At 39.6% G+C, this 15,261-nt stretch overlaps 1 protein-coding gene across 1 annotated transcript; it reads left to right on the top strand.

Moving 5' to 3' along the window:
* The first annotated feature begins 8,079 nt into the window (after window positions 1–8,079).
* Window positions 8,080–8,875, top strand: LOC141685954 (uncharacterized). Its single transcript, XM_074491027.1, has 3 exons — window positions 8,080–8,284; window positions 8,475–8,625; window positions 8,677–8,875. The coding sequence occupies exons 1-3, from the start codon at window positions 8,080–8,082 to the stop codon at window positions 8,873–8,875; spliced, it is 555 nt and encodes a 184-aa protein (XP_074347128.1).
* Window positions 8,876–15,261: the final 6,386 nt, after the last annotated feature.

Genomic DNA, 15,261 nt, shown 5'->3' with positions numbered 1-15,261 from the left:
AAAATAAACCCTGGTTGCGCAATTAATATCACATTAATTATGCCTGGATTGGGCTGACAATAAAGCCCAAATAAAAGGGCCCAAAACCCTGAATATTAATTAATTTTGTAATTAATTAATATGGGTAAAATCAGCTAACAAGTACAATCCAAATAGGGATATGACTCTTTTGGGATTGACCTCCAAGAAACCCCAAGGGACAAGGAATCAATTTCCTGCATTATAGGACTCCAAAGTCCAGTCTAAATCTGAGACTTATAAGGCATTCTATGCCTATATAAGGGGTCTCATCCTTCAAATAAAAACTACATTTTTTGACTTGATCATTGGCAAATAACAAGGTATGTAGGCATCTTGTTAAGGCAGATCGAGTCACGAAGCATAAGAGCAGTCAAATCGAGTCTTGATGTTCACGAACCCTAGCAATTAATACGACCTAGTTTTTAATCCATAACAATATAAGTTATATTTAAGTTTATTTTATAAATTAATTTATTTACAATTTAAACTTAAATAAAAAGAAAAAAAGAAAAAAAAAGAAAAGAGACAAAAAAGGAAAAAAACAAAATAAAGAAAACAAAAAAAGAAAAGAAAAGGAGAACGGAGGGTGGTGTCTAGTAGTGGTCGCATGTCACCGGCTTGTAAAAGAATTCAAGTGACAAAGTCACCTAGTTGTTAAATAAAAACTAAGGCAAAGTTTCCCCCCCCCCTCTGGTCGTCAGTGAGAAGGAGTACTAGAGGTCACAAGTTAGTTTTTTTTAAGGCAATAGACTCTTCTCCTGTTTGCAAGTTAGGTTTTGTGAAAATAAAAACCAAGTGTTAGGTAATGAATCACACACAGAGGGGGTGAATGTGTTTTCCTGATTTTAGACTTTTCTTGAAAGTTAATGGTTGAACAAAGTAACTTAAATCTTGTATAGAAAAGTGTTCATGCAGAATATAAGCTTGCAGAAAATAAAGAACACAGATCTTCGAAACTCACTTAATTTTTGTATTAAAAATTAAGATGTTTTGCTACAAAATTTCTAAGCTCTTTGAAGTTAAAGAGCTCAGCTTCTTCTCGAGAGTGTTACAAGAATTTTAATCTAAATTGTTACTTCTAACTAGAGGACCAGTGCTAACTTTATATCTCAGTTAACTGCTGGTTTACACAATGGATAATAAACATGCTATTAACTTTTCTAAACTGTCACTTGTCATTTCTATTGATAGAAAAGCAAATCTTCCATTTCTGGCTTAGCATATCTTTGGCATCCCGTGTTTACTTTAATCTTCCTCTTTCAGTTAATCTTTGCCATTAATCTTGCACACTCTTCAAGCTGCTTTTTGTAGACTTGTCAATCCAGTTGTTGGATTGTTTGTTGATTGTTTATCTTGGATATTGAACTGATCTGTAATTTTGTACTTTGAGACCGTACTTCAAGATCTCCAGTTTGATTTAATAGAACACTTGACATCTCAATAAGTACATAGGCTTATCGAGATCTCTAGCACTCCGTAATGAGTTTGGCTTGTAGAGGTCTTCAGCTTGTTGAGATCTCTACTCTTCATATCTTCAATTTGACTTGTCGATAACTCTGAGTTCTCGAATAAATGTAGACTTGTCGATAACTCTGAGTTCTCTAGTGAAGGAATGACTTGTCGATATCTCCAACCTACAGTTCTTCAATTGGCTTATCGATACCTTCTTGAGTTTTCGAGTAGCTTTCCTGACTTCTCTACTCCCGGTGGATATTGCTTATCCGTCGAGTAGTGGTTGCTTATCCATCGAGTAGACATTGATCATCCGTCGAGTAGACATTGTTCATCCATCGAGTAGACACTGCACATCCATCGAGTAGACACTGCACATTCATCGAGTAGACACTGCTAATCCATCGGTACTCTCTGGAGTTTGAATGACTTCTCGATAAGCCATTCTGGAGTTCTCGAATGACTTCTCTATAACATTAAATATGTGACTTGTAGAGATCTTGACTTGGAGCATTTTTCTCTAAACAGATTTATTCAACTCCAAGCTTCTTCAAAATTCTTCTGAGGCATGATCTTCTTGATCTTCTTCCAGATAGAATCCTTAGGCTTGATACTGTTCTAAGAAAAGGACTCCAGTGTGCTCTTTTGCATTTTCACAGACTTTAAGTGTTACAAGTACAAAATACAAATTTAGATAACAATACAACTTACTTAAGATTAACCCCCAGCTTAACTGATTACTGAAGATAACTGTTCATTAATCTTCTACTCAGATCATATGTCCATTTGATTTGCTCTATACTATGATCAGAGATGCTAATGACATTGTTAGCTCCAGTAATCTTTGACATCATCTATTATATATTACACCAAGTACTAATTTCCCTCTGGTCACAAGTAAAGATAAATACCCCTAGTCACAAGTCACTCCTTAGCTATAATTTTATTGTACAATCAATTAATTTATGTGGTTCATTTTTAGCCACATATTGCAACTGAAATAATTCTATGCTCAAGCAATAGAATCAGATCAGTTGTTCTATTTATCTTCTTCTCCAAAAAAGAGAGTTGATAAAAATAAGAAGCAAAGATTTACAGAGAAGCTCAGGCACCTTGAATATCCATTTAACTTCTCACCAGAGAAACGTTATAATACCCGGTTTAACTCTTGTATATTCTTAGGGGCTTTTATCCAGTAATTAAATCCTTAGACAAATTAAAGCTAGATCATTGTATAGGATTTAATTTGTTGATCTTTGTAGTAGCTAGGAACTTTATTGTTCTTAGACTGTAGCCGGTTAAATTATTTACTGGAGTGTAGCAACACCCTAACGAATTTATATATGAATATATATTTCCCCGGATATCTTTTATTCCTCATTTTATTGTTCCAAACACTATTCACCTCAAGAACACGAAACCACTAACATTCGAAAGAATTTTTCTATTTAGTGAGTATCGTATTCAACCATTCTTCTACGATACTTCGAGACCTAACACATTCTAATATATGATGGGGATCGACCCAGTGTCACGTGCCACCTGCTCAACTTAGATTCAAGAAAGAAGGGGGTCAAACAGAAGAGACGGCCGATTAGTAGAGAGAGGGAAGAAGCCCTCAAAAAAGAAATGGATAGGCTGATGGAGGCGGGGCTCATGAGGGAAGCTTTTTACCAAATGTGGCTCGCCAACCCTATGCTCGTGAAGAAACCAAATGGTAAATAGAGGACATGTGTGTACTTCACTGACCTCAAAAAAGCCTGCCTGAAGGAAAATTTGCTTTTGCCCCAGATCGATCAGCTGGTTGATTCTACATCTGGACATGCGTTACTCAATTTCATGGACGCTTACTCAGGATATAACCAAATCCCAATGTATGGGCCAGATCAGGAGCATGCCTCCTTCATCACTAACTGGGGCCTCTATTGTTACATTGGGATGCCCTTCGGGCTCTTTAATGCTAGGGCAACCTACCAAAGGTTGGTAAAAAAGATGTTCAAACATCAACTGGGAAATTCTATGGAGGCGTATGTGGATGATATGCTCGCGAAGTCGTAGGAGGCAAAAGATCATGTTCATCGCCTATCAGAAATGTTCCAAATCCTGAGAGCATATAGGATGAAGCTCAACCCCCATAAATGTGTATTTGGGGCCGACTCTTGGAAGTTTCTGGATTTTATTGTCAACCATAGGGGTATTGAGGCCAACCACGCGAAGATACAAGTCCTACTCGAGATGAAGTCTCTGCGACGGGTCAAAGATGTGCAGAGCTTGACAGGGGGAGTGGCTGCTCTAAACCGCTTCATCTCAAGGTCCTCCGACAAATGCCAGGAGTTTTTTAAAGTGATCAAAAGAGTGGGGGAAAAATTTGAGTGGATAGAGGAGTGTGAAGATGCTTTTCAGAATATAAAGAAGCACCTCGGCAGCCCTCATTTGTTGTCCAACCCGAAGGCAAGGGAAGTTCTGGTCCTTTACTTGGTTGTCTTCGACTATTTGTTCAGTGTTGTATTGGTCTGGGAGGAAGATGATATAACGACTCGTGTATTGTTGAATTATTTAAATATTTAATTATAGAAATTATTAACTAAATAAAATATGTGTGTTGGTTTTGACCGCTATGTGTTGTTTGATTATTATCCATATATGATTTATGGTGTACCGGGTTGTCCGCGTGATTAATTATGGGATCGTATTGAATTGTTTTTACTTTCATAAGTGGATTTAGTGCAAATTTATTTGCATAAATATTGAGAATGTCTCTAAAATTATTCTTATGACTTTATAATTACATTAATTATTTTTAGGATTTTATAAAATTGAGAAATCAATATTTCATTAATTATTTAGTTATAAATGATTTTTCAGAGTGTGTTTAATGGTAAAATCCGTATTTAAATATGGAAATCTTCAAAAATCATGAAACTTATATTTATTTAGTTCGTATTATTTTGAGAATTTTAAAATTATTTTGGTAATTTTAGGATTAATTTTTACCCGCGCGTTGTTTCATTTTATTGATAAAAGCGGGTATAAGTGGCATCCCAAAAATTGTGTTAAAATTTCAAAAATTTTGTTTTCATTTACTCTGGGATATTTCTAGCATTTTAAGATTATTATTGTAATTTATTGAATTTGTTTTAAAAACGACTCGGTTCGTTAATTTCAGAATTCGGGGTGATTATCGGGTCCCCGGGTATTCAGGGACACGTGTTAACATCTAATAAAAGATGTTAACACGTATCCATTTAAAGGACACGTGTGGGCTGCAGATTAACCCCCAAAACATCATCTTTTTCTCCTCTGTATCGTCTCAATCTCTCTTACTCGTCTCAGTCCCTCTTCCTTGCAATATTCCCTGTTCTTCCTTTCTTTTTTTTCCGCTCCTTTCTCCGTTTCTTCTCCTGGTCGCGGCTATCTTTTCCGCTGATTTTCCGGTAATTTCCGTTTGTTCCTGGTGATTCTGGTTCGGTGAATATATATATCCGTATATATATGTGCGTATCTGTGTGTGCTATTGCGTGTGTGTGGTTGTCAGTTGAGATTTTGAGTGTTGTGGTGGTGTTTTGCCGCCTGTTTCTGTGCTTTTCCGGCCACGATGGTTGGCCTGTGTTTGGCGCATGTATACGCGCGTGTTGCCATGTTCATTTCGGGAATTTTAATTATTTTATTTAATTTTGCAGGTGCTTAATTGATTGGTTTCGTGAAAATAACATATATTTATTACGAGAAAGTATGGATATAATCGGTGGAATTCGTGTAGGATGTTCGTTATAAATGAAAACCCACGAATTCTGCCGCCGTCGGCGATGAGCCTCGGCGAGCCGACGGTGGACGGTGATGAATTTATTCTGAGTCCTAATTTTTATAAAATAAATAAATGTAAAATGCGAATAATAATTACTAATAGTATTAAATTGGTGACTGGGAAAGTATGGATGTTGGTTGTTGTGATTATGGATTGTTGTGATGAATTGACGTCGATGATGTGTCGACGGGTAGTCCGATAAACAAAGGGAACGCTATCCGATTTCCTGGAAATCGAACTCCGTAAATACGGGAACATATCTGATGAATATCGGGACGTCGAGAAACTATATATATGTGTGTGTGTGTGTGTGTGTGTGTGTGTGTTTTATATGAAACTTGGTTGTACGATGTGATGAAATATTTTGCCAAATCGATAACCCTGATTCCGTAAAATAAAAAGTATATGTATTTTCTGAAAACGAACACTGAACCGATTTTTTTTCGAGATTGTGAACCCTACTTGTTGCGTGTGATATTGTAATATACATAATTACGAATCAGGTTTGAATATCGTTGGATAAAATTGGTATCAAGGATATGTCAAGCATACCTAGACATCTAACGTAGGGTATTTCGACCCTGTAGGTTATAGTCGGGAATCTGAAAGTGGATGATGGACTAAAGATAACCAAGCGGTTAGTCGACGAGCTCAGTAGAGTTTCAACAGAAAAACCTGAGTGTCGAAGTCGAATCCAATGGGATCTAGTGGTTGGACGTTAAAGCCTGAGAGATGGAGTCGGCTCAAAGTTAATCAGTATTAGTTATAAAGCCCTGTAAGGCAAGTATTTTTGAACTTTTCTTCAAGATATCTTACCAATATTATCGAACTGTTTCATAACATGTCGCTATTATTCAAAATAACTCTTGTTTTATATTGCAAGTGTTTTAAACTATTTAACCTTGAACCCTGATTTTCTTGATCTTGAGCCATAAGCCTTATTCTCTGTAAATCGTCCTTTGTTGATCCTCAGACACCAAACCATACAAATATGATACTACTCCCCAAATTTTTAACTACCAAACACCAATCACTGGAAGAAAATTGTTTGAAAACACATAAACTTTTATACCCCAACCATTCTTTATAACATCAAAGAACTATACCTTGAAAAATCAATATTTGTCAAATACCTGATCCCTTACGAACTGAAAATCGTTTCTTATACATACCCTGATATACCCTTGTGATATCCATGAGTTCCTTACGTTTTATTCAAAGTGTTTAATCATCATTGATTATGATCTTGTTTTATCGGATTATATTGTTTACCATGTTGAACTGCTTTAGAATTGGATAGTTTTTATATAAGGACCAGATTCGTGGTCAGACCATATCAATGGTTAAGTTAGGCCAATGTGTGCCGTGGATCCAGTAATTAGAGCAGTGTTGTGTGCTTTGCTCGGGGTTAGTGCGTGACTGATCAGCAGCCTAACCTTGGTTTTAAAAACTTAAATTGAATATCCAATTCTAATGATTATTTAGCAATAAACTTGAATTCCTCTAAATCATCTCGTTTGATCATTGATTAACCTCAATTATTGTCATTATGACTTGCTGAGCTAGTTAGCTCACTTTTGTGAATCTTTTTATGTATTCTACAGTTAAGAAGGATACGGTTGATAACGAGGTTTCCCAGTTCAATGTACGAGCTAGGATTCCAGATTGAGTTGGATCGAGCTAGCAGGAGCTTATTGCGGTAGTGAGATAGTAAGATTGTAAAAATAATTCCATTATCAGATGTAAGTTAAATTAGTTGGGATTTGGCACGATGTAATAAAAGTTAAGGTTGTGGCTTGTTTTCATACTTTAACCTGTTGTTATCCGTGGTTATGTAAAGCAGGGTCATTGCAAATAGTATCTTATATACAGGTTTATATGTTGTGTCTGTGTTATGGACCCCAAACTTTTGACCCGGGTTTGGAGGGCGCCACAGATGATGTTCAACTTCCGGTATATTATGTGAGTAAAAGACTAGCCGATGCAGAGACTCGGTATGAAAGTCTTGAGAAGTTGGCATATGCTCTAATACTGGCCTCTCGGAAGCTCAGGCCTTATTTTCAGGCCCACAAAATAGAAGTAAGGACCTCTTATCCCCTCAGGCAGATGATGCACAAGCCCAAAGCTTCTGGTTAAATGTTGAAATGGACTGTAGAGCTCGACCAGTTTGAGGTGGATTATAAGCCTAAGACCGCGATCAAAGGCCAAGCCTTGACTGATTTTATACTAGAGTTTCCCCCACACTAGGAAGTGGACCAAGGGGCCCTTATTGTCATACCTGGGGCAGAGGAAAATGAACAGGGGAAACAGAAAAGTTCCCCATATTGGAGTCTGTTTGTGGATGGTGCCTCTAATAGGGAAGGGGCAGGAGCCGGAGTTGAGCTGAGTAGCCCAGAAGGACACAAGATAAGACATGCGACCTATTTGGCTTTTCATGCGAATAACAATGAGGCTGAATATGAGGCCTTAATCAATGGCCTCTAACTAGTCTTGGAAATAAAGGTTGAGAATTTGAATGTGTTTAGTGACTCCATGATCGTGGTTTTCCAGATACACGGGGGTACCAAATTAAAGGGCCGGGAACAGAACTTTACCTAAAGTGTGCACAATAATAATTGGCATGTTCCATGAAGTAAGACTGGAGCTTATCCCACACGGACAGAATGAAGGCGCAGACGAGCTAGGCAAACTGGGCTCGTGCTATGAAGCCACTCTGTTAGGGGCCATTCCCCTTCATATACAGGGCGGCCTAGTATGCTCGAGCACGAGATTAGTAACATTGGTGGCGGTCTTAGCCCAACATGGAGACCCCTATCTTGGCTTACATAAAAGAAGGATCGCTTCTAGACGGAAAGAATGAGGCACGAAGGATGAGATACAAGTCAGTTCACTCTGTGATATATGATGGGATTCTATACAGAAGAGGGTCCAGTATGCTCCTCCTCAAGTATATAGATGGGGATGAGTGCAACTATATTTTGAGGGAGGTACATGAGGGCATTTGCGGCAATCACTCGGGGGTAGTTCTTTAGCTCTGAAAATTCTCCGTCAGGGCAACTGTTGGCCAACGCTAAAAAAGGATGCCTTTAAATTCTCTCGAGCTTGTGATAAGTGTCAGCGGTATGCCAAATATTATAATAGCTTTGTGGCTCCTCATCTCTTATGAGTCTCTGGCCCTTTTTCATATGGGGAACAGACTTGATTGGAGAGCTTCCCAAAGTAAAAGGAGGTGTTAAGTATGCAGTGATTGCGGTGTATTACTTCACGAAGTGGGCAGAAGCTGAGCCTCTGACCACCATTACAACAAAGAAGCTTAAAAATTTTGTGTACAGAGCCATCGTGTGCCAGTATGGTATCCTATACAATTTGGTCTCTAATAATTGAAACCAATTTGACAGCAAGGAGATGAAAGAATTTTGTGAGCAGTTGGGGATTCATAAGAGTTTCAGTGTAGTTAGTCACCCTCAAAGTAATGGACAGACTGAGGCTGTTAATAAGATCATCAAGCACACCCTAAAGGCAAAGCTAGAGGAGAAGAAGGGAACATGGTCAGATGAGCTCTTACGGGTCTTGTGGTCCTATAACACGACCCCGTAGAACGACAACTGGGGAAATGCCTTTCTTTTTGGTGTATGGATGTGAGGCCATAGTGCCAGTAGAAGTGGGGGCAAGATCTTTTCGAAGGAATAATTATGACTTGGAGGCGAATGAGGTTAATCGTCGACTCTACTTGGACATGATTGAGGAAACTCGAGAGGATGCTCGGATCAAGATAGCAGCATATCAGCAGAGGACAGCTCGACACTACAACAACAAGGTTTGAGCCCGGACTTTTAAAATGGGATATTTGGTTTTGCGTCGGGTCATGCCAAACACCAAGGTAGTAAGTCATGGAGTCTTTGGGGAAAACTGGGAAGGCCCCTATAAGATAAAATCAGTACTTTGGGAGGAAACCTGCCATCTCAATGATATGCGGGACAAGTTGATCCTAAATGCGGAGCATCTCCGTAAGTATTATCAGTAATATTGTTCTTTTTAGACTTAGTATTATTAAAATATTCCTAAGTCTTGGGGGGTAGTGCTATATAGGTACCTCCCCGAGGCCACAAGCATGTACTTGACTCACCTTCCACTATTTATGAATGAATGCCTAATTGTTATATATTTCTTTGTGCCTTGAGTTTTGACATTTGTTAATACACTAAGATACCAGCAGGGGAGCCCATCCTAGGGAATCCTATGCAAGGACAAAACAGTTTACCACTATTTAGCATGTTATAATTACAAATCAAGCCGGGTCTCGGCCTGCTTAGAAATAAGGTTTATAATTCAAGTTGGTCCTTGGCCCACTTGTAAATAATGCTTACAAAATGGATTGGTAAAGATTTGAACAAGATTGCAGAATTAAAGCAGGACGAGCTCGTGAGCCCACCTAGAGTTACGCCATGCAAGGCCAAAATTGCAAAGGTTTAAAGCCACCAGCGACACGAGCTCGCGCCATCGACTCGTATTTGTAAATTCTTCTTATAAAGGTATGGACATGCAATGCAAGCCGGTGGGCTCGACTCTCTATCAAGTAAACAGACTTGCTATATGCAGCCAAAATTATAACAATTCTAGGCTAGTAGTGATGCGAGCTTATTCAACTTGAATTTATCATGGGTATATTTTACTTATGATAAATTAAGAAGCAAGACGAGCTCATAAAAAAGGGGTGAGAATAATAGACAAATGATGTAAGCTGATGGGCTCGACTCACTTTTAAAATAAATAAACCCGCCATACGCGGCCAGAGTTATGATACTTCTAGGTCAGTAGCAGCAAAAGTTCATCTCAATTAAACTATCAAAAAGTATAATTTTGTAAGTAATTATGCGAGCCAGTCACAACAAATAAGGATATTGTGAGTAAATTTGATTTGTATTATCTGACTCGCATTACTAAACATGCGAGGAGGGAACATTTGGCAAGACTATGCAATTAGAAATTTGGTAGAAGATACAAGAATACGATATGAGCTGGTGGGCTCAGCCCGCTCTCTAATTAATAAATTTATCATACGCGGCCAGAGTAGAAACAAACATGCGAGCTCATTTAACTTGTTAAAAAAATAGGAAAAAGAAGAAGAGGCACAAATATATGTACAACAATCATATGCGAGCAAAATAAAAACATTGCATAAAGTTGGAAGTTGGGCCCGAGGGCGAGATAATATAAATACAAATGCGAGGCAAACGGGGTGCCCGCCTCCCCGTCCAAAGTTTATCAAATTAAAAGAAACTAAGCTTTGTCGGCTTCTGGGTCCTTCTGGGCCTGCTCATCCGTGACTCAAGCCTCCTCTGCTATATTGGCATCTCTCTCCATCTCCAGCTTCAGCTTTTCAGCATGTCTAGTTGTGCCCGCGCCCAAGAGACCCCATTCGAAATTAGGGACCTTGCCAATAAATATTTTCATAAAGTTTCCCGCCCCTAAGTTCCTGGAATCCGCGAGGACGGCCTCCCGGCTCGCGGTCAAAGCCGAAAGCGACCCCTCCAACTCTGCAACTTTTTTTCCAGGGCCTCGCTCTTCTTCCTTGCTTCATCAGTGGCCAGGTCATAAGCCTCCTTCTACTCCCTCTGTTCCTTGGCATGAGCAGTGGACAAGTCAAGCATTTTTTTATTATAATTTTTTAGCAGAGCTTTTTTCTCCTGCATGTGCTCTTTTACTTGGCCTTGCAGAGCTTTAATCTTGGCATCCAACTTCATGCTAGCCTGGTCTATGGCTCGAATCTACCAGGTCCTGGAGAGCTGGTAGAAGTATACCTCGGCTGTGGCCCGGGTGAACGCATCATTGTTAGCTTCAAGATATGTTGAGGTCCAATTCTTGACGTCCTGATAGCTTGTGTGAGCTGACCAAATATGGTCGCGACTGCGCTGGCAGATGAGGAGGATGGAGGAGGAATATCAGCAGGAATGGAGAGGAGGGTCCTCTTAGGATCAGGCAAGCCTGTTCTCCCCTCCTTGGAGTTGTGATGCCTTTTGAGTTTAGGAAAGAAGCCGCCGCTTTTAAGATTCCAGGTCAGAGTTATCCTATGAGCCACATGAATTTACTGGGTGCGAACCGCCATGGTCGCTGCTGCTGGCTGAACAGGACCTGAAGCTGCGACATCTTGTTCCGCCTCCTCCATGAAATGGATGGGAGAGATGGCCATTTCTGAAAATAATCAACAGAAAAAAATGTTAACACAGACTAGATACGATCTAGAAAAAGATGTAATGCAAAAAATTTCAAGTAAAGGTGCGAGTAGGCAAGAGATAGCAAGTAAAATGTAATATAAGATATGCAAATAAAGCGCAATATGAGATGCAGGCAGAAATATAAAGGTGCGAGCCCACCGGCCCACATTATTAATAATATACGAGGTTAGAATGCCAAGCTACGAGACTGGTACCTTACCTTTCTTGGTTCCCTTTTTTGGTTTTTTCTTTTGAGGAGTGAGCCTTACTCCCTCTTTCAAAAACCCACACTCGACCAGGTTCGAGGTAGTAATGAGCTTACGGATATTCTTGTCCGCAGTGGGAAGCTCAAGGAGGCTATTCGCGTTTATTTTTTCCTGCCCCTGAAGGAAAGTGCGAGGCGGAGTGGGTGGAGATAAATGAAAAAGGAAAGATGGATTATTAAAATGAACTATTATGAAAGAAGAAAATACGGTTAGAAAGAACTTGTCTTACTTGGGTTGTAGTAGAAGTAGGTTTGGACTCGAAGCACCTCATGAATGTATAAGTAGAGACTCTTCCACTTCCCCGAGTTGCTCGGCCTGCTGTGGATAAGGTTTTTCTTGTTGTAGCACGGCCAGACCGAAAGATAGAAATATCCAAAATCATTCGGTGAATGCTTCAAGTTAAGGAAATAATCTAATTGCCTCACGGTGAGAGGAGGGAACCCGCGCTTGTGGTACATAATATACAAAACAATAGAGGCCTTATATCCATTCGGTTTAATTTGAAGCGGGGCGAGCTGATAGTTCTCACAGACATCTTTGATGAATGGGTGGAGAGGTGAAGAAATCCCCAGCCTAAGTAGGAAGGTGGACAAGACCATGTGAGACACCATGCCCCCGTTCTCGGGGTGGTTGAATCTATGACATCGCATGTGCGGCTTGAGAGGGATTACATGGCCCTCGAGCTGGAACTGGTCAACAATGTTGACCAGGTATTTTTGAGTGAGTGAGGATGCTAGGTCACGACATGCTAAGACTTTCACCTCTTCTTGAGCCGAGGTGGACCTCTCCTTCCCACCTGGAATAATTTATTTCCTAAAAAAATCTCACCTTCGAGCTCGGGTTGGGCATGGGTGAATATGGTTTAGGAGAGGCAGCGGGGACAGAGATGTTGACCTGGCTTGTCACGTCTTCCACTTTCTCGCTCCTTGGAGAGTCATAAGACCAGTGCGAGCCGTCTTCCTCGCCCTCGAGCCCGAGAATGGGATATTCTGTAGCAACCGGCTTCCTCCCTTTTTGGTATCATGGTAGGCGCTGCCCAGGTTGCTATCGGTGGACTCAGAGTCGAGGTGAATGGGGTCGAGGGCAGTATCTACGGCCAGCTTGAGACGAGCTGCTCTTTCTTGAGCCATTTCCCTCAAAATCTCATTGGCTCGCTCTTTGTCAATTGGAGTGGGCTCGCACCTGAGAAGCTCCTCTACACCAAGGATGCAGGAATCTTGTAGAGATCCATAGACCTACTTATCCAGTTATAAATGTTGGTTTCCCTGGTATAGTCCTCAGGGTTGGGATCGAGGCAGATATTTAGCGAGCTGGAGCCACTAGCACACATTGAGTTTTCAACAAGAGCAATGTTCATGGCCCCCTGGGGTAGGATGGCGGAGCTGGGCGATATGGGCTGACTGAGACGTCCAGATAGAGAAGTCATTTCACCATGAAAGTCTTTGGAACCTCGCTATTCGGATGGATATTGATTGAGAGAGGAAGGAGTAGCTAAAGAGCGAGTTGGGCTCGAAGAAGAGCGAGACGATCCGTAGGAGCGGGCTGAAGACGCACTCGACATCTGTAAAAGATGGTGAATGTTAGTGTGTGACCCTATAAAGTAAAATTACAAGTAAGCTAGTGTCATCGCATCTCACACAAAAATGGGGTCGCACCTAAAATTTTGTGCGAGCCCATGGGCTCGCATCGTGGTTTATGAGTATGTCTGTTAAAGCAGGCTCGCATCGAACATGTGGTGTGTGCTCGCATGTGGCACAACAATTGATGAATAAACAACAATGAAAATGCATGATTTTGGATTAATATGGTACCTATAGATGATTCAAATGAAGATCCTGAAGAATCTGTCGCCGGAGAATAACGCCGCCTGTAAACGGTCCTGGTAGTGATGATTGTCTTGGCCGTGGTAGATCCTTGAGTAAAAGGGACAATAATTTGTCAATGTTCTTGGAAAAGTGAGAAATAGGAAGTGAATATCTCATTTTTATAGGGGATAGAAGATAGAAAGTGATGATGACACGTGTCATCATCTTGGTGGATGACACAGATCCCCATGACAGTTGTCTTACAGCTGTCAACCACCCAAAAGACACGACTATTGAAGGAGTGCGAGGCGTCCAAACATGCATACGGCCTCATGAGCTCGTACTCGCAGGAATATGTATGGTATGAATTGCAGAGTGTGTCGACCGACTAGCTTCTGAAAGCACTATGTGAATTAATGCAGTTATCTAGAGCGTGGTATGACTGTTTATATCAGGGATATTTCTTTAGAGGTACAAAAGCCAAATCTCTCCTCTTTTAGAAATACATATTACTCTAGAATAATTGTATATTTTTGTGTGAATAATATAATCATTGACTTTACTATTGATAAATCTTAAAAAAGGCATATCAAAATCAATGAACAATTAAATATAAAATGAGCATGATGAGTGAACTCAATTATTTTCTTGATGCTCAGGAAAATAAAGTAGGTGATGAATTTTTTATCAGTCAAACACTGGTTATGCATGTTCTTTTTTAGATGTTTGACTTAACTGGTTATATATCTGCGAAATCACTCATGCAAACTCTTGATTAGTCTGAAAAGAATGCTTTAGTGAATATTTCAAGATACAAGAGCTAAGTTGGTTCTCTTTCTATTAAAATCTACAATATATCAAAGATTATATTTACCATAATTTTTGTGCTTACTTCTTAGTTTGTCTCCACTATATTCTTACTCATAAACTTTAAAGTAATTATTCAGATATCTCAAAGAATCGTCAATTCCAAGAAATTGATAAATTAGAGACTCTTAGTTTGAGCTAACTGGTTGTCTAGATGCAGACTGTGTAGTTTGCAATAATGACAGGAAAGAATCCACAAGGAGTGGTCACTGTCTAGAAGATAAACTAAACTCTCGATTGTGCAATAAAGCTAAACTACGTGACAATCTCTATTGCTGAGAAAGAAAACACTGCAATTGAAGGTTATGGTTCACAACTTTTATGGACAAAGAGTCAATTTATTACCTATGGCTTGCAGATGAAATGAACTTCATACTACTGTGACAACACTATACCTTTTGCATAAGTGAATTTTCAGCTCAAGAGTGAAGAATCAAGCACATCAACACAAACATATATCTCTACCAAGCAGAATCCACTTCCACAACGTTGGTAAGCAAGCTATGTATGCCAAAACTCTCTTTAATCTTTGTCAGATATATATTTTAAGTAGCCAGATTATATGCTATGAATTTTAATAATAATATATTCTTCAATCAGTTTGATGCTTGTGAATTTTCAAGATCAGCTTATGCTTTGTTGTTTAGTAGTCATAGCACATAATCTGGATATCTAATATGTCATGACTTCTGATTATCTATCTGTATATCAATGAATGAATCGTGTTGCATGTTACTTAGTAGCCAAATGTTCAAATGAGGTTCGTATCTGATTTCCGATATCAGAGATAGGACAATTTGGAGTCTTTTTAAATCTGCTCTAACTTCATC

Source organism: Apium graveolens, chromosome 9 (assembly GCF_009905375.1).
Source record: "Apium graveolens cultivar Ventura chromosome 9, ASM990537v1, whole genome shotgun sequence".
Lineage (NCBI taxonomy): Eukaryota > Viridiplantae > Streptophyta > Magnoliopsida > Apiales > Apiaceae > Apium > Apium graveolens.
The sequence above is the reverse complement of the archived record's forward strand: the minus strand, read 5'-3'. Positions and strand labels throughout refer to the sequence as shown.